The sequence below is a fragment of the Tilletiopsis washingtonensis genome, assembly GCF_003144115.1.
Source record: "Tilletiopsis washingtonensis strain MCA 4186 unplaced genomic scaffold FA09scaffold_18, whole genome shotgun sequence".
Classification (NCBI taxonomy): Eukaryota; Fungi; Basidiomycota; class Exobasidiomycetes; order Entylomatales; genus Tilletiopsis; species Tilletiopsis washingtonensis.
In genome coordinates this window covers 527,335-548,338 of record NW_020312015.1, presented here as the reverse complement: position 1 = coordinate 548,338, position 21,004 = coordinate 527,335, and the positions used below count along the sequence as shown (strand labels likewise).

The following is a 21,004-nucleotide window of genomic DNA, read 5'->3' as shown; positions in this document are numbered from 1 at the left end:
CGCAGAAGCGCGCCTGCAAACGCCCATTTACTGCGCGGCGACGAGTTTTGAGCCCGCGCCCGCTCACACAGCCGCCTCGTGGCTTTCCTTGCTGCGACCTGCAAGTCGCGAGACGAGGCGCAGGGAGGGCGCAGTCTCGAGCCAGGTCAGCGCTCGACGTCGCACGCTCACAATTTGGCGCATGCGGCGCGTGACGGCGATGAGAACGCCGCGGAAGGCATGGCGGACACACCACAGCCATGATGCGCCTGCTGGAGAGATCGAGACCTCGAGCGCCTGCAGCTGAGCGTTAGCAGGCTGCGCCGTGCTACCGAGGCGGTTAGCAGCCGCTCGAGGTGCGCTGGAACATGACGCAAGCGTCTGGGGCGGGTGCCTCGTGTTCGGACTGTCGCGTGGGCTGTGGGGCCTGTTGCCGCTCTGAGCGAGCACAGCGCATGCGCTTGTGCAGTGGCCGAGGTTGCAGGACGATGTGTGAGCTGTGTATGAGCCCAGCGGTGCGGCGAAGCGGCGAGCCGGCGCGCCTGGCTGAGGAATCTGCGCGCGAGACCGAGGCGCGCGCAGGCGTGAGCAACACGGCTCCGCGGCGGCCGCGGCGCGCGAGGCGCAGGACGCGTAAAGTGCGCGCGCGCAGCCTTGCTTCCCCTCCACATCATTCCCCCCTTCTCGCCTCTCAGCCCGCCCGCCTGACAACCCAAGGCTGCGTCGCTCAGAACCTCGTGGGCTAGAGAGTGCGGAACTCTCCTGCGCTTCCCGCGCGCCCACGAGGGCAGCATGGCGTCGCTCGACAGTGCGCCGGCTCAGATGCGCAGCGGTGCGTCGTGTTGCTGACGCCTGCTGCTCGCCCGCGCAGAGCTGGCCATTCGTGGCATCCGCTCCTTCGACGACAAGGGCATCAACATCATTCAGTTCTACAATCCGCTCACCGTCATCGTCGGCTACAACGGCAGCGGCAAGACGGTGCGTGCTGCGTGTCGCCGCTGACACGGCCGCATTGCTGATGCCGCATGCGCAGACGATCATCGAGTGTCTCAAGTATGCGACGACTGGCGACCTGCCGCCCAACACCAAGGGCGGCGCCTTTGTGCACGACCCGACTGTGCGTGGGCCTTCGCAACTCACGGCCGCACCCCGCCTCTGCTCACACCCCTCCCCAGATGGCCGCGACCAACGAGGTCAAGGCGCAGGTGCGCCTGCGCTTCTACAACACGAACCACGTGCGCATCAACTGCGTGCGCAACCTGCAGGTCTCGAAGAAGAAGACGACGGGCCTCACGATGAAGACGCTGGAGAGCCTGCTGCAGGTCGACGATGAGAACAAGAAGAACAAGGTGAGCGCGGCTGCGACCGCCCGGCCGCTGTGCCGCTCACGGCCGCCCCGCAGCGCACCGTGCTGTCGACCAAGTGCGCGGACCTCGACACGGAGATCCCGCGCCTGCTCGGCGTGTCCAAGGCGATCCTCGACAACGTCATCTTCTGCCACCAGGAGGAGTCGAACTGGCCGCTCTCCGAGCCGGCGACGCTGAAGAAGAAGTTTGACGACATCTTCGAGGCGACGCGGTGCGTTGTCGCGGCCGGGTGCGCATGGGCGCTGCGCTGACGCTCTGGCAGGTACACAAAGGCGCTGGACAACATCAAGTCGCTGCGCAAGGAGCAGGCCGTCGAGCTCAAGGTGCAGCGGGCCGAGCTCGAGGGGCTCAAGACGGACAAGGAGCGCGCTGATGCGGTGCGTCGGCCGTCCGGGTGTGGGCCTCCGCGCTGACACACTGCCTGCCGTTGCAGATCAAGGACAAGAAGCGCCGTCTCGAGAGCAGCCTGGCGGAGAAGGAGTCGCACCTCGACGACCTCAACGAGACGATCGAGAAGCTGACCAACGACAACAAGGACTTCTACAACAAGGCCGTGCAGTTCCGCGAGACGGTTGCGCGTGCAGAGGCCATGGAGGAGAAGATCAAGCTCTTCACGGAGAACATGGAGGAGTTGCGCTCGACAATGACGCCGATCGACGGTGCGTGTGCGCCCCTGTGCTGTGGTGGGCCTGGGCCAGAGCCATGCCGCGAACTGACCGGCCTGTGCGCCTGCAACAGAGCCCGAGGCGGAGCTGCAGAAGCGCAAGGAGCGCTTCGGCGAGCACCTCGACCAGCAGCGCCGACGCAAGGCAGAGCTCAACCGCAAGATCGAGGACAAGAAGGACGAGGTGGCACGTCTCGAGGCGCTGCGCGGCCGCAGGATCGGCGAGAAGGGCGGCCTGGAGAATGACCGCAAGGTGAGCAGTGGCAGACGCGACGGTGCGAGCTGCTGGCTGACCGCGCGCCGCTCCAGCACCACCACCAGGCAGTCGAGGCGCGCGAGGCCGAGATTCGCAGCATGAGCGGCGAGCTCGGCATCAAGGGCTTCGACACGGGAGGCCTCTCCGACGCGCAGATCGCCGACTTCGAGACGCGCGTGGGCGACAATGCGCGCCGCGTCGCGAGCGAGCTCCAGGCGCTGAGGGTGAGCTCGTGCGTGCTCGGCTGTGCGGCTGCTTGCTGATCGCCTCTCTCTGCAGAGTGACGGAGCGAAGAAGGACGCCGAGATGACGGCCCAGTGGCAGGAGCTGCGCAGCGAACTGCGATCCAAGCAGACGGAGCGCGAGAATGCGGGAGACGCCATGGTGAGTCGAGCCCGGGAGGTCTCCGGCTTGCTGCCTGACGTTTGCTGTGTACAGCGCAAGCTCCGCGACCGCATCATGCGTGCGCAAGACGACCTCGACGGCGTTGCGGTCACCTCGGCAGACGTCGAGGCTGCCACGAAGGACTGGGATGACGCAAAGGCCAAGCTGAGTGCCCTCAAGGCAGAGACCACGCGCGCCGACGTCGACGGGCGCATGCGCGAGAAGAACAAGGAGATCCGCGACCTGGACCAGACTCGCGAGGACCTCACCGTCGAGCTGAACAGCCTCAACCGGCATGCCGACTTTCGTGCGCGTCTCGACGTCAAGAAGGGGGAGCGCAGCGCCAAGGAGCAGGAGATCCAGAGCCTGTGGGTGCGCTGCGGGACGGCGAGGCGGCCGCAGCTGACTGTCGGTGCAGCCTGCAGTGCCACGGCGCTGCGATCGAGCAGCACACGGGCCGCGCGCCGGTCGCTCTGCGCCTCGAGAACGACATCAACCTCGTTGTGGCGTGAGTGTGCCGTGAGTGTGTGGCGTGCAGGACTGACGCCTTCCGCTGCAGGTCCAAGGAAGGCGAGCTCAGCAGCCTGGAGCGCAGCGACGCGGCGGCGAGCAAGGATCTACAGCGCATCGAGTCGAGCCTGTCGTTTGCGCGCGCCACGCTGCGAGACATGAAGGCTCGCGCCGACGGTGAGTGCCGGCGCAGGCATGTGTGCGCACTTGCTCACCCGCCTCTCGCAGCCATCGAGCAGGAGATCCGCGTAGCCTTGGCGGACGGCGAGTTTGCCGATCTGCCTACGGCAGTGCGCGAGTGCGAGAGGGAGTCGCAGTACCTTGCAGAGTGAGCGCTGCCGCGCGTGCGTCCTGTGCGCTGCTCATCGACGTCTGTCGGCGCCCGTAGAGTGATCAGTGGCGCCGGCCATGCGGCCGAGTTCTTCAAGCGTGTCAAGACCGCGGCGCAGACGCGGCACTCGTGCCTCGCCTGCAACCGCGGCATCAGCGACGAGGAGCTGCCCGGCATCACCACCTGGGTACGCGCGAGCGTGGTTGCCGCTCGGCCCTGCGCTGACCACTGCATCGCAGATCGAGGCGCAGATCCGCAAGACGACGCCCAGCTCGCTGGAGGAGAGCGCGCGCGAGCTCCAGGACTGGAAAGCGCAGCTCGCAGAGTTCCAGGGCCTCGTGCCCAAGCAAGCCACGCTGGACGCACTGCGGCAGACGGACGTGCCGGCAGAGGAGCGCAAGGTCAAGAAGGAGGAAGAGAGGCTCGCCGCGGCCACCGGGGCGGCTGAACGAGTGAGTGACGGACGTGTGTGTGGCAGACGGAGTGCTGACGTGCGCTGCAGTCGTCTGCCGCCGTCGAGGCTCTGCGCGCCGAGCTGCGCGAGATTGCCAGTCTTAAGAAGGCCGCGTCGGACGTCTCGCGGCTGCTCAAGGAGACGACCGCGCTGTCTCGGGACGTCGAGGGTCTCGAGAACGACCTCCTGAGCACGGGCACGATGCGGACCAGCGGCGACGTGCAGCAAGAGATTGACGCGCTCACCGACAAGCTGTGAGTCAGAGCGGGCACGGGCTCTGCGCTTGCGGCTGACGTTCTGCACCAGCAAACGTGCCAAGCGCGAGCTGCTCGATCTGCAGAGCCAGCGCGAGCACCAGCAGACGAAGCTGCAGCAGTACGAGCGCGACATCCACCAGGCCGAGATGAGCGTCGCGGCGAAGCGCCAGGAGCACGGCAAGCGCGAGGCGCTGCTCGTGCGCGCGCAGGAGCTCAAGGCGGAGCTGGCCGACGCCCAGAAGGCGGCGCAGGTGAGTCCTGAGCATGTAGCTGCAAGCATGCTCATGGCGGTCGCTCGCTGACCCTCTCGCAGACGCTCGACGACGACATTGCCAAGGCGGGCCCGCCGATCCGTCGCGCCAAGGAAGCTCTCGACGCGCTCAAGGCCGATCAGACGGCGCGGGAGCAGGCTCTGCACGCAGAGACGTCACGCATGTCTGGGCTTGTCAAGCACCTGCGCGACCTCAACGAGCAGGCCGGTCGCTACGTCGCCCAGCGCGGCAACGAGAAGCTGCGCGAGTGCGAGGACGCCATCGCCGACCTACAGGGCCAGATGCAGACGGTGCAGAAGAGCATCACCGCCGTCGAGGTCGAGTCGGCCAAGATCGAGAAGGACCTCAACGAGAGCAAGGCGACCGAGCGCAACATCCACGACAATCTGCGCCACCGCCACCTGCAGGCCGAGGTGCAGCGCATCCAGGCCGAGCACGATGGTCTGAATCTCGACGAGGCGTCGGAGGCGAGCAAGACGTGGAACGCCAAGTACAACCAGTCGAAGAAGAAGGAGAATGAGCTGAATGGCGAGGTGAGTGAGTGCCACAGAGAGGCGACACCATGCTCACGGCAGCGTGCGACTTTGCCCAGGCGGCGCATCTCGGCGGCGAGATCAGCTCGCTGCGCTCGCAGATCACCGGGCGCGAGCAGGAGCTCAAGGAGGACTACAAGAACGTCGAGAAGCGCTACACGGCGAAGCTCATTGCGTTTAAGACGGGCGAGATGGCGAACCGCGACCTGGAGCTGTACGGCAAGGCGCTGGACAAGTGCGTGCTGCTAGTGCGAAGAGGCGCGGGCGTAGATGGTGCTTGCTGACGCGTCGCAGTGCCATCATGCGCTACCATGCGATCAAGATGGAGGAGATCAACGAGCAGGTGGGTGGAGCAGGTCGAGGGCATGTGAGGCTACGCTGACAGCTCTTGTCGCAGATCCGCTACCTCTGGGGCCGCACGTATCAGGGCACTGGTGAGAGCGGCTGCGGCATGGTCACCGAGCCGGCACTCACGACCTCGCGCAGACATCGACACCATCTCGATTCGCTCGGACAACGAGGGCAACAAGGTGCGCGCGGTGCGAGTGCTCGACCTGGCTTCTGCTCACGCGCCTCTCCAGGCCGGCCGCTCATACTACTACCGCGTCTGCATGGTCAAGGACACCGTCGAGATGGACATGCGTGGGCGATGCAGCGCCGGGCAGAAGGTGAGTGTGATGGACAGTTTCGCCGGCGCGACGCTCACGTCGACACACAAAGGTCCTCGCTTCGATCATCATCCGGTGAGTGGCACGGCTGGCGCAACGTGAGACTGGAGCGATGCTGACGCGGGATGCCCTGAGCAGTCTCGCGCTCGCCGACTCGTGCGTGGCGTGCAGCGGAGGGAGAGAGGCCGGCGCTGACCGCCCCCCAACGCCAGATTCGGCGAGAACTGCGGCATCCTCGCGCTGGATGAGCCGGTGAGTCGCCACTGCTCTGCCACTCCCTCTGCCACGCTGACTCGTCGTGGCGCCAGACGACCAATCTCGACAAGGAGAACATCTTGGCCCTCGCGAAGAGCTTGAACGAGTGAGTCGGGCGTGGGCACGCTCGACGTGCGCCAGCCGCACAGCTGACACGCTGCGACAGCGTCATCCGCGAGCGCCGCAACCAGAGCAACTTCCAGCTCATCGTCATTACGCACGACGAGGGTGAGCCGGGCGCCGACGCTGCGCGACCCGTGCTGACTGTCTGCGCGCAGAGTTTCTCACGATGCTGGGCCAGAGCGACAGTCTGGAGTACTACTGGCGGTGCGGCACATTGGGAGTGGCCTCGTCTGCACCACGCTGACCCTCCTCGTGCAGTTGCTCGCGCAACGCCCAGCAAAAGTCGATCATCGAGGTGCGTCTCGTGGTGTGTCGCAGAGCGTGTGACGCGCTGCAGCTGATCGCCCTCCTCCCAGCGCGAGAGCATCCAGTGAGGCCCCGGCGGCCGCCCCTTCCGCACACCAATGTACTTGTACGCCCCCTCATGCGACCAATGCGACGTGTCCCCCTCCACTCAGATCGGACGGCAGAGTGTATTAGTAAGTCAGTCCCGGTGTGCCGATTTGCCCCGTGCAGGTCCATGTGCCGTCCATTGCCGAAGATTGAGCTCAGGTCTGCGCTGCGGCGTGCGTGCTCTTGCGCCGCGCAATGACGCTGCAGAGGGAGGTCAGCAGCGGCAGCGTCACGCACGGCAGCGCACCCACTGGAAGTGGCTCAGGCCCGGCACCGTGCGCAGGTGCGGCGGGTTGCAGAACCACGCCGTCTCCCACTGCGCCTCGTCCCACACGCGCCGCACGTACGCCTGCACGAAGCGGCCGGCCCAGGCGTGGGCGCGCTCGGCGAGATCCGTCGCGGACTCGAGCGTCGGAGGCGCGAGCGTCGGCGCTGCTGGGTCGGTCGACGGGAGTGGAACGCTACTGAACAGCGGCGAGGCGCCGCTCGGCGGCGCCGTCTGCACCAGAGGACTCGCACTGAGATACTCGCGCGTCGCGAGGCCGATGACCCGTGGCGACGAGCTCGCAGCGCTGCCAGTCAGGCCGCGGATGCCGTCGTGCGAGACGGCTGCGTAGAGCGCCTCGCGCGCTGCGCCCGCGGCGAAGGGCGAGTCGGGCGTCTGGAAGAGCGAGGGCGAGTAGATGGGCAGGCGCGACCTGGACCGATGTCAGGCGCCAGTGAGAAGCGACCCGTGCAGCACACTCACCACACCACCCAGTGCTCGCAGCCCGCCGGCACCGCGTACGGCCAGTCGTTTGGCAGGCGCTTGACGCGGTCCTCGTCGGCGGTGTCGCGGAAGTGGTCGTCGCCCAGCGCCGGCGCCGGCACGCCTACGTCGTCGCTCGCCCAGCCGAGCCGCACGCCGCGCACGTACGCCTCGACGCCGCCCCAGCGCGCCCGGATGCGCGTCGCCCACGCGAGGTAGCGTGCCTCGAGGTCCTTGGCGCGGAGCAGGTGGTCGAGGTCGCCGGCAGCGCAGATCTGCGCGCGTGCTCAGCGCCGCGTAGCTCAGAGGCCCATCGTGGCCGACGCACCTGCTGGATGTCCTCCCACGTCATGCGTGCGTCCTCGGGGCGCGGTGCCTCCCATGCGCCGAGGTCCGGGTCGTCTGCGCTGCACGGCACACGCAGCGCGGCATCATGTGCGCGGCCGAGCGGCAGCTGACCCGTGGCCGGCATGGGTGAAGAGCGTGCGGATGTGAGGCGCCGCGACGACTTGCCCTGCTGCTGGACCCGATGCCGCCACGGCCGCCACGCAGAGCAGCGCAGCAACAGCGTCAAGATGAGCAAGTCTGACAGCACGTCGAACCGGTTGACAAGCGCGATGTGAAAGGGATGGTCGTGGTGGGAGGGAGGCGCCAGCGAGTGCGGGGTAAGATGGCTGCGCGCCGCGCCGCGCGGGCGCCTTCCTTCTCTCCTTAGCAAACATGCGCGGCGCGCGCCGCGGGGCGCCCTGGCCGCATGAGATGATGCCTGTGCACACAGGCCCGCGCCTGTTGCCACCATACTCGGCGGGCAGCAAGAAGAAGCAGCCCGACAGGTCCTGATGCATCTCAGAGCCATTCCCGCCTAGTCTGTGCAGAGGAGCGCCCGCAGAGACACTAGGAGAGGCTTTGGGCGCCGCGGAGCAGAAGCCGGTGCCAAAGCTCTGGTGAACGATTTCGTCCCGGAGAGGCTGGACCGAGAGATCTTCACTCCCTTGTGTGTGCCCCCCCTCGGATTGCGCTACCGTTCTTTCCCTACCTCTTCTCGTTCCCCGCCTGCCTGTTACGACTTCGCTCTCGCTCTCTGCGAGCCTCCGTTGTCCCTCACGCTTGCATCCTTTTCCTCTTCCGTCATGCTCACACGCGCAGCTTTCTCACGCACGCGCAACAACGCGCCTACGTCGTTGTCGCATCTATTGCAGCTCTCCCACCTCTACGACCTTTGGCCATCCCTTGACCATCTCCTTGGTCGCGGCGGGAAAGGGCAACTGTGTCAAGCCGTTCTTGAGGTACACGTCCATCGCCTCCTTTCCCGTCGCCAGCTCGCCACTCAGCGTCTTTCCCTTTGCCCACGCATTGGCCGCCGCGCCCACGAGGGCCTTTTTCGCATCGACGAGCGTGAGGATGCCGCCCTCGGGGCCCGGCACGGCGCCGGAGACGAGGAGCGTAGAGTCTCGCTCGTCGATGCGCAGCACGCGCAGATTCTGCACCGTGCGGTGCGCCGTGCCGCCCATTCGACCGGCCATCCTGTGGAGCGCGAGGGGAAAGAAAGAAGTCAGCCTTTTGCTCGTGGCTACTTGCACAGCGGCCTGCCTCGTAGCCAGACCGGACTCGTCTCCCCCCCCCACCTTCGTCTGTCGTGCATGACCCATGCCGCCGCGCTCCTCTCAGCAGCAGCGGCAGGACGGGCAACTCACTTCTTGCCGGGAAACACGCGTCCCGGATCCTGATGCTGGCCCGTGGAGCCCAAGCTGCGATGCGAGATGGACACGCCGTGGCTTGCGCGCAGACCCTTGAAGCCGTGGCGCTTCATGCCGCCCTGGAAGCCCTTGCCGCGCGTGATGGCTCGCACATCGACGTGCTGCCCGGGAACGAAGTGGTGCACCGACAACTCGGTGCCTGGGGCGCGAAGTCGCAGAATATGAGCGGATGAGAAGGGGCACAGAGGGAGCGCAAACATACCGAGCGGAACAATGGCATCCTTGCTGACGCGGAACTCGCGGATCACCTTCTTTGCGCCCACGCCTGCCTTCTGCAAATGTCCGCGCACCTGGGCGCTGACGCCGCGCTTGGAGCGCGCATCGACGGCGGCAATCTGCAGTGCATGGTACGGCTCTCCGGTGCGTGTCTTTGCCTTGACGGCTGCCTCTGCGCCTGCTGCGGCGGAATCAGGCGCGAAGCCGATGTGCGCCGACACCTGGCAGTGTGCGAGCTGCAGCAGCGTGGCGGGCAGACGCGTGCCGTTGGGGAGAAAGTAGGACGTCATGCCGCGCTTCCAGGCAATGAGGCCCACACGCCGAGCCGTGGGATGCCACGCATCGCCGGCGACGGGCGTGGGCGGTGCCAGAGGCGAGGCGGCGGCGGCGGCGGGAGCGTCGGCCGAGGCGGCGGCGTTGGGCGAGAGCGTGGCGGCCGAGGCGAGAGTGCGGCGGGGCGCACGGAGGGAGAGCGGACGGAATGCCCGCAGTAGACTGCTGCTGCTGCTGCTGCTGCTGGCGCGAGCGGCACTCATGGCGAGGTGAGCGAGTGGTGGGCAGTGCTGAAGGGAGGAGAGGGAGGCGGCGGCCGCGCGGCGAGCGCCAGAGGAGCGCGGGAGAGGGAGGCGATGCTTACGTAAGGCGTGCGGCACCCGCGCGCACGGCGAAGCGTGAACGTGCCGTCAGCGAGCAAGGCAGGCCGGCAGCAAGAGCGAAGCCACAGCTGCCGCGGCGGACGTGCGGCGCCGGTGCCGCTGCCTGCTGTGCCGCGCTGCCTTGCTCCACCTTTGGAAGCCGCTTTCGCTCGCAGGGACAAGCTCTAGGGCTCGACCGCTTGCCGTCTCCCTCTCCTTCCCTCCACACCCCATCCTCCATCGCCAAGATGGCATCCCTGTCGCCTGCGCGTCGTGGCCTTTCCCGCTCGCTCGGCAAGCTGCTGCTGCTCGGCCTCTCCTCTCTCTCCGCCGCCTCTCCCCTTCCCGCCCTGACGCCCTTCATCGCCCTGCACTCGTCGCACTCCGACGAGGGGCCGCGCACTCCCCTGCAGCTCTTTGTCGATGTCGCCAGCATCATTGCCCTCGTGCTGCTCGGCGGCGTCTTTGCCGGCCTGACGCTCGGCCTCATGGGCCTCGACATGGTCAACCTGCAGGTGCTGAGCACCAGCGGCAGCGAGACGGAGAAGAAGCATGCCGGCAAGGTGCTGCGCCTCCTCGAAAAGGGCAGACACTGGGTGCTCGTCGTGCTACTGCTCGGCAACGTCGTCGGTGAGTCGTGGAGAGAGGCATAGCAGACTGGACACCGCTGCGCTTCCTCCGAACACGAGGCGCACGTTTGGCTGTGCCGGCAGCCTAGCACGCTCCGGCCCTCTTCTGCCGCTCCTGCGCCAAGAGAGACAGCGCCGAGTCTCTCTTCCGCTCTCATTCTAAGCTGACTCACACTGCGCTTCGCTTGCGGCCAGTGAACGAGTCGCTGCCCATCTTCCTCTCCGACTTTGGCGGCACCGCAGCTGTTCTCGTGTACGTCCTGTTTCGCCCTCCCTGTCTCGCCTCCTCTCCCTCCGTGCCCCACCCTTCTTGCCTCTCCGCGCTCTCTCCCGCTGATGCTCACGCTTTCTCGCCAGCTCCACGTTCCTCATCGTCATCTTTGGCGAAATCGTGCCGCAGTCCATCTGCGCGCGCCACGGCTTGGCCATCGGTGCCTACTGTGCGCCGCTCGTGCACATCACCATGCTCGTCATGGCGCCCGTGGCGTGGCCCACTGCCAAGCTACTCGACTGGTGCCTGGGAGAAGATCACGGCACCACCTATCGCAAGGCTGGTGAGTAGAGGAAAACACAGAGACACGCAAGCGCGGGAGAAGGTGGCAGCGTGTCGCGCTGGACAGAGCGAGGGCAGAACAGAGAGGGAGAGAGACAGAGAGAGGTTGGCTGATGCGCGCGCCCTGCGGCAGAACTCAAGACGTTCGTCAGCCTGCATCAACAGATCGGCACAGACGGACTCAACGAGGATGAAGTGACGATCATCCGTGCGGTGCTCGAGCTCAACGAGTGTGTATGCCCTTCTTCCCATGCCCCCCTTTGCCTTCCGCTCCGCCATCGCGCACGCTGACGCCCCGGCCCCCTTCGCTTGTGTCGCTCGTTGCCAGCAAGACGGTCGCTTCAGTCATGACGCCCATTGAGGACGTGTACACTATGAGTGCCGACACCATCATGAATGAGGAGAACATCCAGCACGTGAGTGTCCCTCCGCTACACGCCGGACTGAGGCTGACACGACGAATGATGGGTGGCATCGAAACCACAGCTCGTCCAGTCGGGCTACTCGCGCGTGCCAGTGCATGAGCCGGGCAAGCCAGATGCAATTCTGGGCATGCTGCTGTACGTATCTCCTCCACTCCCCTTCTCTCTCAGCCCTCTGCTCGCCGCAAAAAGTTCGCTGAACCTCGCCATGTTTGCTCTCCCACTATTCCATCGACTCGCCCTCGCGCACTCTGGGCCTCCTTCGTCTGGCCGCGCTGCTTTGCGCCCTTTTGCCCTCGCCTCGCTCTCATCGCTTCCCGCAGCGTCAAGCGTCTAATCACCTACGACCCGGAAGATGCGATGCCTGCTTCTTGGTTCCAGCTCACGCCTCTGCCCGAGACGAACCCGGACCTGACGCTGCTTGACACGCTCAACTACTTCCGTGCGTACGCTGCAATGGTTGCTGGGCCGCAAGGGCAGCAGAACAGCGAAAGATGGCAAGATGATGAGAACTGACATGGGCGATTTTGGCTGTGCGCAGAACAAGGACGAAGCCACATGATTCTCGTCTCGAAGAGTCCGGGAGAGCCAAAGGGAGCGATGGGCATCGTCACGCTCGAAGGTGAGTCTGTCTGCTCGTCGATTCGTCTGCCGCGAGCTGAACCCCCACCTCCCGCGGCAGACGTCATCGAAGAAGTGATTGGCGAAGAGATCATCGACGAGACGGACGTCTTTGTCGATGTGCACAACAAGATCAAAGTCGTCCGCAATCGTCCTCAACAAGGCACGTCTGCAAACTACGCGGGCCTAGTGCAAGGCATCATCGAGCGCCGTCGCAAGTCGGGCATGATGAAGCGCAGCACGCCGCTCAAGTCGTACGGCGCGCTCGGCACGAGTGTGGGTGCCACGGGCGGCAAGGCTAGCGACAAGGTGGCGATCAAGCGGCCGGGCTCGCCCATGTCTACCACGGCGAGCCAGGCCAGCTACAGCACGGACGGCGGCATGAGAGGCTGGGGGTCGCCTCGCAACGCCAACGGCCCGGCAAGCGGCGGCGTAGTGCTCCCTGGCGGCGCCGTCATTCCATCTCGGCGCATGTCAAACGAGCCGGAACGCAAGGACGGCGGCAGCGGCAAGACGTTCCCGCGCACTCAGACCTGGTCCCACCCCGACGCTTCTTCCTCCAACCTCACTGTCGCTCCTGGCAGCGTCTCGGACGCCTCGGAGAGCAGCACCAGCACTCTGGTGCCGCCTCCTCCGGCACCCGCAAGCGTCACGCAATCGCCGCGTGCCGTGCATGCGCAGCTCGGAGAGGCGCCTCCGCCGGGTGCGGCGGCCGCAGCCGCAGCGGCCTCGCTTCCCCTGCTCGACGAAGCGATCGCGGAACAGCCGGATGCCGAGGCACAAGCTGCGGGCGCGGCAGCGGCAGAGGCAAAGAAGCAGCAGCAGCAGCACCCGATACTGGACAACGCGAGGAGAGTATTTGGCGACGAGGAGCTGGATGAGAGGACGACGCTGCTGGGAAACGAGGCAAAGGGAAAGGGCAACTAGGTAGCAGTGCGCAGATTGCATCGGAATCCTCTCCGCCTCTCCTCTCCTGTGCGACGTAGCAACCCAAAATCGGCATAGCTTGCAGTCCCCGTCGAGCGTGGCAAGAACGAAGGCAGCTCTGGGTGTGCAGAGCCACGCCGTCGTAGCGTAAGGAGGGGGCAACGAGTGACGGAGGCGAGAAAAGACTCATCGGACGGAGCTCATCTTTCTCGACGGCGCTCGGTCAAAGGAGCAGACAGCATGCAGCATCGCTATTGGAGATAGCGAGCGCTGACGACGCTTGGGCAATAGAGCGAGAGCAAGACAGAAGCAAACAGGAAGCGCAGACGCGGCGGGGGGGGGGGGGGGGGGGGGGGGGGGGGGGGGGCGGGACGCAAGAGTTAGGCGTGAGAGTAGGCGAGAGAGGACGCGCGGAGCGAGGAAGGAGGCAGGGAGGAGGGGAGGAGCCGAGCGACACACAGGCGCATAGGTGAAGCGGGACGGGGCATGCCCAGGTTGCGCACAAGGCGGAGCCAAGTCCTCTCTTTCCGCGTGCCTCGTACTGATCACGATCCTCAGAGCTTGGCCTTGCCTGGCACCTGCAGTTTCGTCACTTGCACCACTGGGTTCGTGAGGGATCCAAGACCGTGCGCTGTTGTGTGTGGTGCGTTTTTGGGTAGTGCGTCAGCCCACCTCTGGCCTTCTCACTCCGCATCTCCAGCAGCAGCAGCAGCAGCAGCAGCAGCAGCAGGCGCGAACTCACAGCCGGAGATGGTTACGACATCGCCGTGTTTCAGAAACACCTGAGGATCTCTCTTGAAGCCCTCGCCAGGCGGTGTTCCCATACTAATCAGCGTGCCAGCATGCAGCGTCGTGCCCTCGCTCAGCTTTGCAATCGTCTCGGCCACGCCCCACAGGTGGTCGCGTGTATTGCCGTCCTGCATCAGCTGGCCGTTGAGGCGCGTCTGCAGCGCAATGCTCTCGGGATCGACCGAGGAGGAGGCGAGGAGAAGAGTAGAGGAGAGAGGGAAGTACGTGTCCGCTCCTTTGCCTGCAGCAGACGATGAGGGTTGCGAAGGCAGGCGTTCAGTGCGACGTCAGAAGAGGAGAGAGAGTCCGATTGCGAACGCCGCGTCCCGCTTGACTTTTCTCTCCGCTGACTGCCCTGCTCAATTCTCTCTCTGACGAAAAAACCATCCCACGCCTTTTCTCTCCTTCACAAGCATCCAACGAACTCACCCAGGCCCCACTGCGGCACGGCAAACATTCTCTTCCTCGCGCTCACGTCGTTGCCGAGGGCGTATCCGCGCACATAGCTGAGCGCCTCGTGCACCTGCACGTCCTTGCAGTCCCTGCCGATCACGACGACGAGCTCCACCTCGTAGTCCGTCTCATGTTCCATCTCCTTTGGCACGACGATGGCATCGCCGTGGCCGACGACGCACGACTGCGGCGGCTTGAAGAAGAGAATGGGCAGCGCGGGACGCTTGGCCCTTGCCTCGCGCGCCTCCTGGCCCGGCTGCACGTAGTTGGCGCCGAGGGCGCGGATGGAGGGAATGCGCGCGGGCGGCAGGATGGGCAGCAGCCTGGCGACGGTGCGCAGCTGGTCGGTGGGTGCGAGCGAGGCGTCGAGGATGTTGTCGCTGGGCAGCACGCGCGCGGTGAGGGGCGAGCGATCCGAGGCGGCGACGTACTGCGCCACGTCGAGATCGGGCGGCAGGATGGGTGCGCCGACGTAGGTGCGCGAGTCTTCGACGGCGATGAAGCGGATGAGGCGCGTGGGCGACATGGCGGCGGGTGTTGGTGGGCACGACGGAGTGGCAGAGAGGAGAGAGCCGGGAGAGGCGGAGATGTGGAGGCGCCTTCCCCGCACTGCAAGTGCCCGGCCGGCTGTTGCTTGCCCGCCTTGGCCGCCGCGCCCGCCCGAGTCGCCGCCGCCGGTCACGAAGACTTGCACGTGACGCACCGAGTGGAGGCCGCTCGCTCCGCATGCAGGAGAGGAGAGAGCGGCCCGCTGAGCTGAGCCCTGAGCCTTTCTCCACACTCTGCACTCTGCTCGACTGCTGCCTGCCTTCCTCCACCCCTCCCATCCCCTCTGTCAGCGCCAGCACACGCCTTAATCCGCGCTGCCATCGCACACCGCCTTCGCCGTGCTGCTGTGTCGCTTTGCGCAACAAGGCCCGCCATGAGCGTGAGTGTCGCGCCCTCTGCCTGCCTGCGCTCTTCTCACCGCTCGTCTCGCCAACAGGCCATCAGGCTGCCACCTCACACACATACACTGCGGCGGGCGCTGCTGTGGCGTGCGTCGCCATCATGCGTCGAGGCACAGCTGCTTCTGCCATGCAGCTGGGCCCCTCATCTCCCTCGCCGTTCCCTGCGCACTTCTCCCGCGCGAGCGCTCAACTTGCCGCCCACCTCGGCCAACGGCAGCAATGGCACCGACGCCAAGTTTCCACCGCCCTCCTTTCCCGCCGCCTTTGGCGAGAACCAGCTCGTGCCGCTGCCCTCTTCCGTCGTCGAGCGTCTCAAGCTGCTGCACGACTCCTTCCGTGCGCCGCTGCGCTTCGCCTTCGCATATGGCTCCGGCGTCTTTGCGCAGCATGCGGGGCCCGAGCACTCGCGCCGGCCTGAAGGACCAAAGGGCAAGATGGTCGACATTGTCATGGCCGTGGCGCACCCGGAACATTGGCATGCCGTCAATATGGCCCAGCATCCGAGCCATTATAGTAGAGTGGCACGCCTGTTGGGCAGCGGCATGATGGCGAGAGTGCAGAAAATGGGCGCGGGGCTTTGGTACAATCCGTATGTCAAGGTGGGAGATGAGGTGAGTTTGCGATGACAGGCGTGTGGGATGTGGAATGGAAGGAGAACGGAAGATACGCAGTCAAGTGGCAGGAGCTGGGCTGGGAGCATGACGGCGAAGACATAGGGCTCAGCAGTGCAGCGCCTCGAGGAGCTTCTGCGCCGTCGCCGGACTGCTGTGCATTGGCTCGAGGAGAAGTACTGCCACGGGCACAGCAAGGGAACGCTGCCTACCCGCTTGTGCTTCGATGCTTGTGGGTCCGCCGCGTGCCTGCCGGCACGCAGCCTGGGCCGACGCAGCCTCCCATGGCTGCTCCACTCAGCCGGGAAGGGGCGCGCTGACGGCCTCTGTCCTCACTAGCTCGTCAAGTACGGCGTCATTTCGGTGGACGATCTCTGCACGGACCTGCTCGACTGGGAGACACTCTACGTCTCGGGGCGCATGCACAAGCCCGTCGCCATGATGCAGTCCGACGCGCGCGTGCGCCTCGCACAACAGGTCAACCTCACCTCTGCGCTGCGCGTGGCGCTGCTTCTGCTGCCAGAGCGCTTCACCGAGGTGGAGCTGTACACGCGCATCGCCAGCCTGTCGTATGTGGGAGACTTTCGCATGCGAGTGCCCGGCGGCGAAAATGCCGACAAGGTCAGAAACATCGTCTTGGGCCAGCGAGAGCAGTTCAGAAGACTCTACGCTGGCCTGCTGAGGAGCTTGGGCACGGTGCAGATTGTGGAGCGAAGGACGGATCGGTATGCCATGACTGTAAGTTTGCCCTCTTCTTTTCTCATCGCCTGGCTCCGCATCCGCTCATCTTTTCTGCTTGGTCTTCTAGCAAGACACATCCATCTCGACGCGCGCCTCGTACGCCGCCAAGCTGCCGCTACGTCTGCGTTCCAAGCTGCAAGCGCACTACACCTCCCATCCCGGCTCCGACGCCGCGTTTCTCGCCCTGTCCCTCTCTTCGCGCTCCGACAATGTCGCGCGTCGACCGGGCGCGCAGGCGGCCAAGCAGGATCCGGAGGCGATGGACAAGTTCTGGAAGGCGGCCGTGGCGCAGACGGACTTCGACAGTGTCCTGCTGGGCAAGATCGCAGAGACGGTCAGAGGCCCGGCGTGGGGGCAGAGCATTAAGGGCGTGTACACGGCCGGCCTGACGAGGACGCTCAAGTACGTGGGCGCCAAGATTGGCAAGGTGAGTCTTGGCACAACACGGCCTGGGCGAAGTGGTCAGAGGTTACCCCCCCGCGCCTCCGTGCAGTACTTTGAAGGACGCAAGGAACGCAGCCAAAAGTCTGCCGAGTCGGCGAAGGAGAAGCAGTAGCGATTGTTGCGAGGCGCTTTGGGCCTCGTGCGCCTTGTCTTGCCTCCACCTTGCACGGCGTTCCTCTCTCCTTGCCTGCTCTCTACTGTAACTATCCCTCACCTCTGTCGTCTGGACGCCCTGCCATCGCGCATCACTGCCTTATTTTAGCATCCTCATCTCCCCTCGCCTCGCTCGCACTTACCAATTTCTCAGCTCACATCTAATCACCCATGCGCTCCTTCGCACCCCCACCCTCCTCTCGCGTCCTCCCACATCCCATCCGCACACACACACACATCTCCTGCAGCACATCGCGTCTCTCGCACAGCAAAAGAAAGAGGAGCCTCTATTAAACACACCGATGGATGAAAAAACACGTGACAACTGCCCTTCGCAGGCCCCCTGAACTCGCCCTGGCACGCGCCTACTCTCGCCCCTCCTCTCGCCCGCTTGCGCAGTGCGCCGCCCCCACAGACACTCCCTCTTCCTACTCGCAGCCTCTAGGGCTTGGCCGCCTTCTCCTTCCTCTTCTTCTCGGCCTCTGCGCGCTCCTTTGCCGCGCCATCGGCGGCGCCCTTCATGATCGTCAACGGTCCGCCGCGCGACGCGCGCCCTGCCATTTCCGTCTCGATGCGCGAAGTGAGCGAGGCCGTTTGCTTCTGCGCAAGGCAAGAGAGAGAGTTAGTGGCAAGGAGGAAGAGGACATGGGCGCGGGAGAGAGATGCAAGAAGGAGGGCAACGCTGGCCCGCTGTGCAGACGCCACTGGGCAGGCTGGCCGCTTGCCGCCACTGTGGACGGAGACAAAGCTGACGCTCGGCTGCGCCCTGCTGCTCCTTGTCGCGCCTGCCCATCTGTCCACATCTTCTGAACCCAACCTCTCTCTCTCTCTCCCTGACCACCTCGAACCTTCTCTTCTCTGTCCTCCGCGCCGCCACCCCCACCCCCACCCCCCTTTGCTCTGCTAAGCGCGCGCGCCACTCACCCGCACATGGCCCGCATGCTTGACGGCCGCCGTCTTCTTCGGCGGGATGACCTTTGGCCCGCGCTTGGGCCCGGTGGGCGTGGCCTTGCCGCTGCGTGCCTTGGGTGCCTTGGAGACCTTGGTGGGCTTGAAGCCTTGCGCCATGCTGAGGGAGGAGGACGGGCGTGGTGGTGGGGAGCAAGACGGGCGAGCAACGCCGCGCCGCCCTCAGACTTTTGGCACCGCCGCATCCCCGCCAGCGCGCGCGTCGGCCGAGCAGCGCCGCCGCCAGAGGCGCAGCACAGCGCTGCCGCGCGCGCGGCAGCCCCGACTTCGACCTCGAGCCGCTTCTTGCTGCACGCGCCCTTCTCTCACACCCCCACACCGATCTCTCAGGATGCGCTCCGACGTGCGCATCGTCCTCGCCGGCGACGCGGGCGTGGGCAAGAGCACGCTGCTCACGAGCCTCATCAAGGAGGCGTACGTCGACGACGTGCAGCGCCGCATCCCCGAGATCACCCTGCCGGCGCACGTGTGCCCCGAGGGCGTGTGCACCAAGATCGTCGACACCGTCGGTGAGTTGCAAAGGGCAGCGCAGCGGGTGCTCAGACAGGGCTGTGGATCATAAAGAAGGGTGCGGGCATGCGGCTGAGTGCGCTCCCGACACGCTCGCTGCGCCGAGGCACGACTGCAGTGCGAGGGGCGCGGCTTCGTGCTGTGGCCTCGCTGCCCGACTGGCTGCCGTGGGGCACTGGATGCTGCTCAGTGCTCCACCACGCTCACAGCGCTGGCTGCGCTCTCTTGCTCTTGCCCTGGCACTTGCGTCCGGCTGCATGGCTCGCACCGCTGGCGGCCACTTCTGACCCCAGCGCGCCGCCCAGCCACGTCGGAGCATCGCTTGCATCTCGAGACGGAGCTGCGTCGCGCCTCCGTCATCTGTCTCGTCTACTCGATCGCCCAGCCCTCGTCCTTCGACCGCTTGCCGACGTACTGGCTGCCGCTCATCCGCTCCTTGGGCATCAACGTGCCCGTCATTCTCGTCGGCAATCAAATCGACCTGCGCAGTGGGCCCTCGCCGCACTCGGCACTCGAGGCCGAACTCGCGCCGGTCATGAGCGAGTTCAAGGAAGTCGAGACGTGCGTCGAGTGCTCTGCCAAGCTGCCACTCAACGTCAGTGAAGTCTTTTACTTTGCGCAAAAGGCAGTCCTCTACCCTACTGCTCCGCTGTACGACTCGAGAGCACACGCCCTCAAACCGGCGTGCGTCGCTGCACTGCGGAGAATCTTTCGTCTGTGCGATGCGGACAAGGACGGGCTGCTGAGCGATGCGGAGCTGAACGACTTCCAACGCAAGTGCTTCGATGCGCCGTTGCAGAGCAGCGAGCTGGAAGGCATCAAGGATCTCGTGCGAAGCGCCCCGGTCGCTGGCGCCCCCTTTCCTTACGACGACCTCTCAGCGACCGGCTCCGTCTCAGACGCAGGCACTGAGACGCCTCGGCAGCGCTCGCACCCGCATCTGCGCGATGGCTCGCTGACGCTCTCCGGCTTTCTCTATCTCCACACGCTCTTCATTCAACGAGGCAGACTCGAGACAACGTGGACCGTGCTTCGTACCTTCGGCTATGGCAGTGACTTGACTCTCGATGCCTCCTTCGTCTCGCCTGCCTTTCCCGTACCCGCAGACTGCTCAGTCGAACTCTCTCCGCACGGCTATCAGTTTCTCACCGACGTCTTCGAGGCGCACGACAAGGACCACGATGGCGCCTTGTCGCCGCGAGAACTCGCAGCTCTCTTCTCTACCGTCCCCGAAACTCCTCGCGCTCCTGCTGGCGCTCATCCATGGGGCCCAGACTTCCCGCATGCTACGACCGTCACGGATGAAGCTGGGCGAGTAACGCTGCAAGGATGGCTGGCGCAGTGGAGCATGACTACGCTCCTTGAGCCGCAGACTACACTTGCGATGCTGGCGTATCTCGGCTATCCTTCCTTTACTCCCTCCAACTCCTCCTCGACGCCCGCTTCCTCGTCTAGCGCATCCTCTTCAACACCACACGTCCCACGCGCACCAAGCACGACTTCGGCGCTCCAGCTGACGCGCCCGCGCCGCGAACGTGCAAAGAAGGGCAGGGGCGCGGCGCAGAATCGCAGCGTGCTGCTCGCGTACGTCGTCGGCGCAGCGGGGAGCGGCAAGAGCGCGATCCTGCAGCATATGGTGGGCGAGGAATGGGAGGAGCGCTACAAGCCCACACCCGGACCGAGAGCGGTGGTGGCAGCAGTGGAGCAGGGCGGTGCAGAGAAGTATCTCGTGGTGAGTTGGGTTTTCTGCCCTTCAGCGCTGCGATCGAGGTCCACCCCTCGCTGACCGTTCTTCGCGCGCGCCAGCTGCAAGAGTTCGGCTCCCGCTTCGAGGCCGAGGCGCTGCGGCACAGTGCCAAGGTGGCGTGCGCCGACGTCATCATCTACGTGTACGACTCTTCGGACACCAACAGCTTCTCGTACGTCTCGAATCTGCGGCAACAATATCCGCACTTGTCCTCGCAAGCCAGTCTCTTCGTCGGCACAAAGGCGGACCTGGACCTGGCGCAGCAGCGACACGAGGTGCAGCCGGACGCGTACTGCGCCAAGCTGGGCCTCAAGATTCCCGGTCTCGGCGCAGGCCCGCTCAACATTTCGGTGCGCAATGGCGAGATGGCAGACTTTGCCGCCATCGTCTGCCGCATTGCCCTCGACCCGCGCGGCGCCGTGCCCGGAGGCGGCGAGGGCGCAGGCGCACTGCTCAGCTGGAGCGGCATGCGAGAGGGATGGCTGAACTGGCTCGTCGCCACTCTGGCTGTGGGAGGCGGCGCTTGGTGGATGCGTCGCTCGCTGTCTGCCAACGGGAGAGCGTGGCGTGCACTGCCGAGCTGGACTAATGGATGGAGCGCGGCAATGAGAGGCAAGACGGAGCTGTAAGGCGACAGGAAGAGGAGAAGGAGAGAGAGAGAGAGAGAGAGAGAGAGAGAGAGA

At 65.5% G+C, this 21,004-nt stretch overlaps 8 protein-coding genes across 8 annotated transcripts; 4 read left to right on the top strand and 4 right to left on the bottom strand.

Annotated features, from left to right (window-relative positions):
* Positions 1 to 654: 654 nt before the first annotated feature.
* Positions 655 to 6,427, top strand: FA09DRAFT_344052 (putative RAD50-DNA repair protein; the record flags this gene model as incomplete). The annotated part of the gene is made up of 32 exons (XM_025744633.1): positions 655 to 787; positions 851 to 957; positions 1,013 to 1,096; positions 1,155 to 1,328; positions 1,382 to 1,557; positions 1,609 to 1,723; positions 1,780 to 2,005; positions 2,085 to 2,263; positions 2,320 to 2,490; positions 2,546 to 2,650; positions 2,705 to 3,018; positions 3,069 to 3,158; positions 3,210 to 3,337; positions 3,389 to 3,488; positions 3,549 to 3,678; positions 3,731 to 3,943; positions 3,994 to 4,199; positions 4,252 to 4,453; positions 4,516 to 5,007; positions 5,067 to 5,242; positions 5,302 to 5,350; positions 5,405 to 5,441; positions 5,494 to 5,537; positions 5,589 to 5,675; positions 5,728 to 5,750; positions 5,814 to 5,831; positions 5,888 to 5,927; positions 5,984 to 6,036; positions 6,097 to 6,158; positions 6,209 to 6,257; positions 6,312 to 6,348; positions 6,410 to 6,427. The coding sequence occupies exons 1-32, from the start codon at positions 772 to 774 to the stop codon at positions 6,425 to 6,427; spliced, it is 3,921 nt and encodes a 1,306-aa protein (XP_025596598.1). The 5' UTR covers positions 655 to 771.
* FA09DRAFT_331544 (hypothetical protein) lies at positions 6,163 to 7,845 on the bottom strand. Its single transcript, XM_025743069.1, has 4 exons — positions 7,523 to 7,845; positions 7,195 to 7,469; positions 6,698 to 7,144; positions 6,163 to 6,647 (listed from the first exon to the last, which is right to left on the bottom strand). Exons 1-4 carry the CDS (start codon positions 7,664 to 7,666, stop codon positions 6,602 to 6,604), a joined length of 912 nt encoding a protein of 303 aa, XP_025596597.1. The 5' UTR covers positions 7,667 to 7,845; the 3' UTR covers positions 6,163 to 6,601.
* Positions 7,846 to 8,343: 498 nt separating this feature from the next.
* On the bottom strand, positions 8,344 to 9,721 carry FA09DRAFT_331542 (translation protein). Its single transcript, XM_025743068.1, has 3 exons — positions 9,154 to 9,721; positions 8,889 to 9,090; positions 8,344 to 8,718 (listed from the first exon to the last, which is right to left on the bottom strand). The coding sequence occupies exons 1-3, from the start codon at positions 9,701 to 9,703 to the stop codon at positions 8,385 to 8,387; spliced, it is 1,086 nt and encodes a 361-aa protein (XP_025596596.1). The 5' UTR covers positions 9,704 to 9,721; the 3' UTR covers positions 8,344 to 8,384.
* A 287-nt stretch (positions 9,722 to 10,008) lies between these two features.
* On the top strand, positions 10,009 to 13,274 carry FA09DRAFT_331540 (DUF21-domain-containing protein). The gene is made up of 9 exons (XM_025743067.1): positions 10,009 to 10,432; positions 10,627 to 10,684; positions 10,789 to 10,985; positions 11,118 to 11,214; positions 11,313 to 11,400; positions 11,471 to 11,544; positions 11,730 to 11,848; positions 11,948 to 12,028; positions 12,089 to 13,274. The coding sequence occupies exons 1-9, from the start codon at positions 10,051 to 10,053 to the stop codon at positions 12,952 to 12,954; spliced, it is 1,962 nt and encodes a 653-aa protein (XP_025596595.1). The 5' UTR covers positions 10,009 to 10,050; the 3' UTR covers positions 12,955 to 13,274.
* Positions 13,275 to 13,313: 39 nt separating this feature from the next.
* On the bottom strand, positions 13,314 to 14,775 carry FA09DRAFT_331538 (hypothetical protein). The gene is made up of 3 exons (XM_025743066.1): positions 14,173 to 14,775; positions 13,697 to 13,984; positions 13,314 to 13,585 (listed from the first exon to the last, which is right to left on the bottom strand). The coding sequence occupies exons 1-3, from the start codon at positions 14,720 to 14,722 to the stop codon at positions 13,509 to 13,511; spliced, it is 915 nt and encodes a 304-aa protein (XP_025596594.1). The 5' UTR covers positions 14,723 to 14,775; the 3' UTR covers positions 13,314 to 13,508.
* A 343-nt stretch (positions 14,776 to 15,118) lies between these two features.
* On the top strand, positions 15,119 to 17,054 carry FA09DRAFT_335053 (Mmp37-domain-containing protein; the record flags this gene model as incomplete). The annotated part of the gene is made up of 5 exons (XM_025743752.1): positions 15,119 to 15,168; positions 15,280 to 15,757; positions 16,097 to 16,495; positions 16,566 to 16,925; positions 17,010 to 17,054. The coding sequence occupies 5 exons, from the start codon at positions 15,119 to 15,121 to the stop codon at positions 17,052 to 17,054; spliced, it is 1,332 nt and encodes a 443-aa protein (XP_025596593.1).
* Positions 17,055 to 17,584: 530 nt separating this feature from the next.
* On the bottom strand, positions 17,585 to 18,163 carry FA09DRAFT_284428 (hypothetical protein; the record flags this gene model as incomplete). The annotated part of the gene is made up of 2 exons (XM_025739870.1): positions 17,585 to 17,695; positions 18,020 to 18,163. Coding segments are annotated over 2 exons (255 nt in total), but the record flags the coding sequence as incomplete, so codon positions are not given.
* A 219-nt stretch (positions 18,164 to 18,382) lies between these two features.
* FA09DRAFT_331535 (mitochondrial Rho GTPase 1) lies at positions 18,383 to 21,001 on the top strand. Its single transcript, XM_025743065.1, has 3 exons — positions 18,383 to 18,573; positions 18,880 to 20,306; positions 20,381 to 21,001. Exons 1-3 carry the CDS (start codon positions 18,396 to 18,398, stop codon positions 20,948 to 20,950), a joined length of 2,175 nt encoding a protein of 724 aa, XP_025596591.1. The 5' UTR covers positions 18,383 to 18,395; the 3' UTR covers positions 20,951 to 21,001.
* The last annotated feature ends 3 nt before the right edge of the window (positions 21,002 to 21,004 follow it).

What these genes read in the sequence shown, in the direction of transcription:
- FA09DRAFT_331538 (XM_025743066.1), bottom strand. Translation starts at nt 14,722, where the DNA reads ATGTCGCCCACGCGCCTCATCCGCTTCATCGCCGTCGAAGACTCGCGC. An exon ending in CGTGCCGCAGTGGGGCCTGG is followed by an intron (nt 13,985 to 14,172) that starts GTGAGTTCGTTG and finishes CGTCTGCTGCAG; the next exon opens with GCAAAGGAGCGGACACGTAC. An exon ending in TGTCGTAACCATCTCCGGCT is followed by an intron (nt 13,586 to 13,696) that starts GTGAGTTCGCGC and finishes CACACACAACAG; the next exon opens with CGCACGGTCTTGGATCCCTC.
- FA09DRAFT_331542 (XM_025743068.1), bottom strand. Translation starts at nt 9,703, where the DNA reads ATGAGTGCCGCTCGCGCCAGCAGCAGCAGCAGCAGCAGCAGTCTACTG. An exon ending in GGATGCCATTGTTCCGCTCG is followed by an intron (nt 9,091 to 9,153) that starts GTATGTTTGCGC and finishes TTCGCGCCCCAG; the next exon opens with GCACCGAGTTGTCGGTGCAC. An exon ending in CGCGTGTTTCCCGGCAAGAA is followed by an intron (nt 8,719 to 8,888) that starts GTGAGTTGCCCG and finishes CGCGCTCCACAG; the next exon opens with GATGGCCGGTCGAATGGGCG.
- FA09DRAFT_331540 (XM_025743067.1), top strand. Translation starts at nt 10,051, where the DNA reads ATGGCATCCCTGTCGCCTGCGCGTCGTGGCCTTTCCCGCTCGCTCGGC. An exon ending in CACCACCTATCGCAAGGCTG is followed by an intron (nt 10,986 to 11,117) that starts GTGAGTAGAGGA and finishes GCCCTGCGGCAG; the next exon opens with AACTCAAGACGTTCGTCAGC. An exon ending in GCGGTGCTCGAGCTCAACGA is followed by an intron (nt 11,215 to 11,312) that starts GTGTGTATGCCC and finishes GCTCGTTGCCAG; the next exon opens with CAAGACGGTCGCTTCAGTCA.
- FA09DRAFT_331535 (XM_025743065.1), top strand. Translation starts at nt 18,396, where the DNA reads ATGCGCTCCGACGTGCGCATCGTCCTCGCCGGCGACGCGGGCGTGGGC. An exon ending in CAAGATCGTCGACACCGTCG is followed by an intron (nt 18,574 to 18,879) that starts GTGAGTTGCAAA and finishes CGCGCCGCCCAG; the next exon opens with CCACGTCGGAGCATCGCTTG. An exon ending in GTGCAGAGAAGTATCTCGTG is followed by an intron (nt 20,307 to 20,380) that starts GTGAGTTGGGTT and finishes CGCGCGCGCCAG; the next exon opens with CTGCAAGAGTTCGGCTCCCG.
- FA09DRAFT_331544 (XM_025743069.1), bottom strand. Translation starts at nt 7,666, where the DNA reads ATGCCGGCCACGGGTCAGCTGCCGCTCGGCCGCGCACATGATGCCGCG. An exon ending in CGTGGGAGGACATCCAGCAG is followed by an intron (nt 7,470 to 7,522) that starts GTGCGTCGGCCA and finishes GCACGCGCGCAG; the next exon opens with ATCTGCGCTGCCGGCGACCT. An exon ending in CCGGGCCTGAGCCACTTCCA is followed by an intron (nt 6,648 to 6,697) that starts GTGGGTGCGCTG and finishes CTCCCTCTGCAG; the next exon opens with CGTCATTGCGCGGCGCAAGA.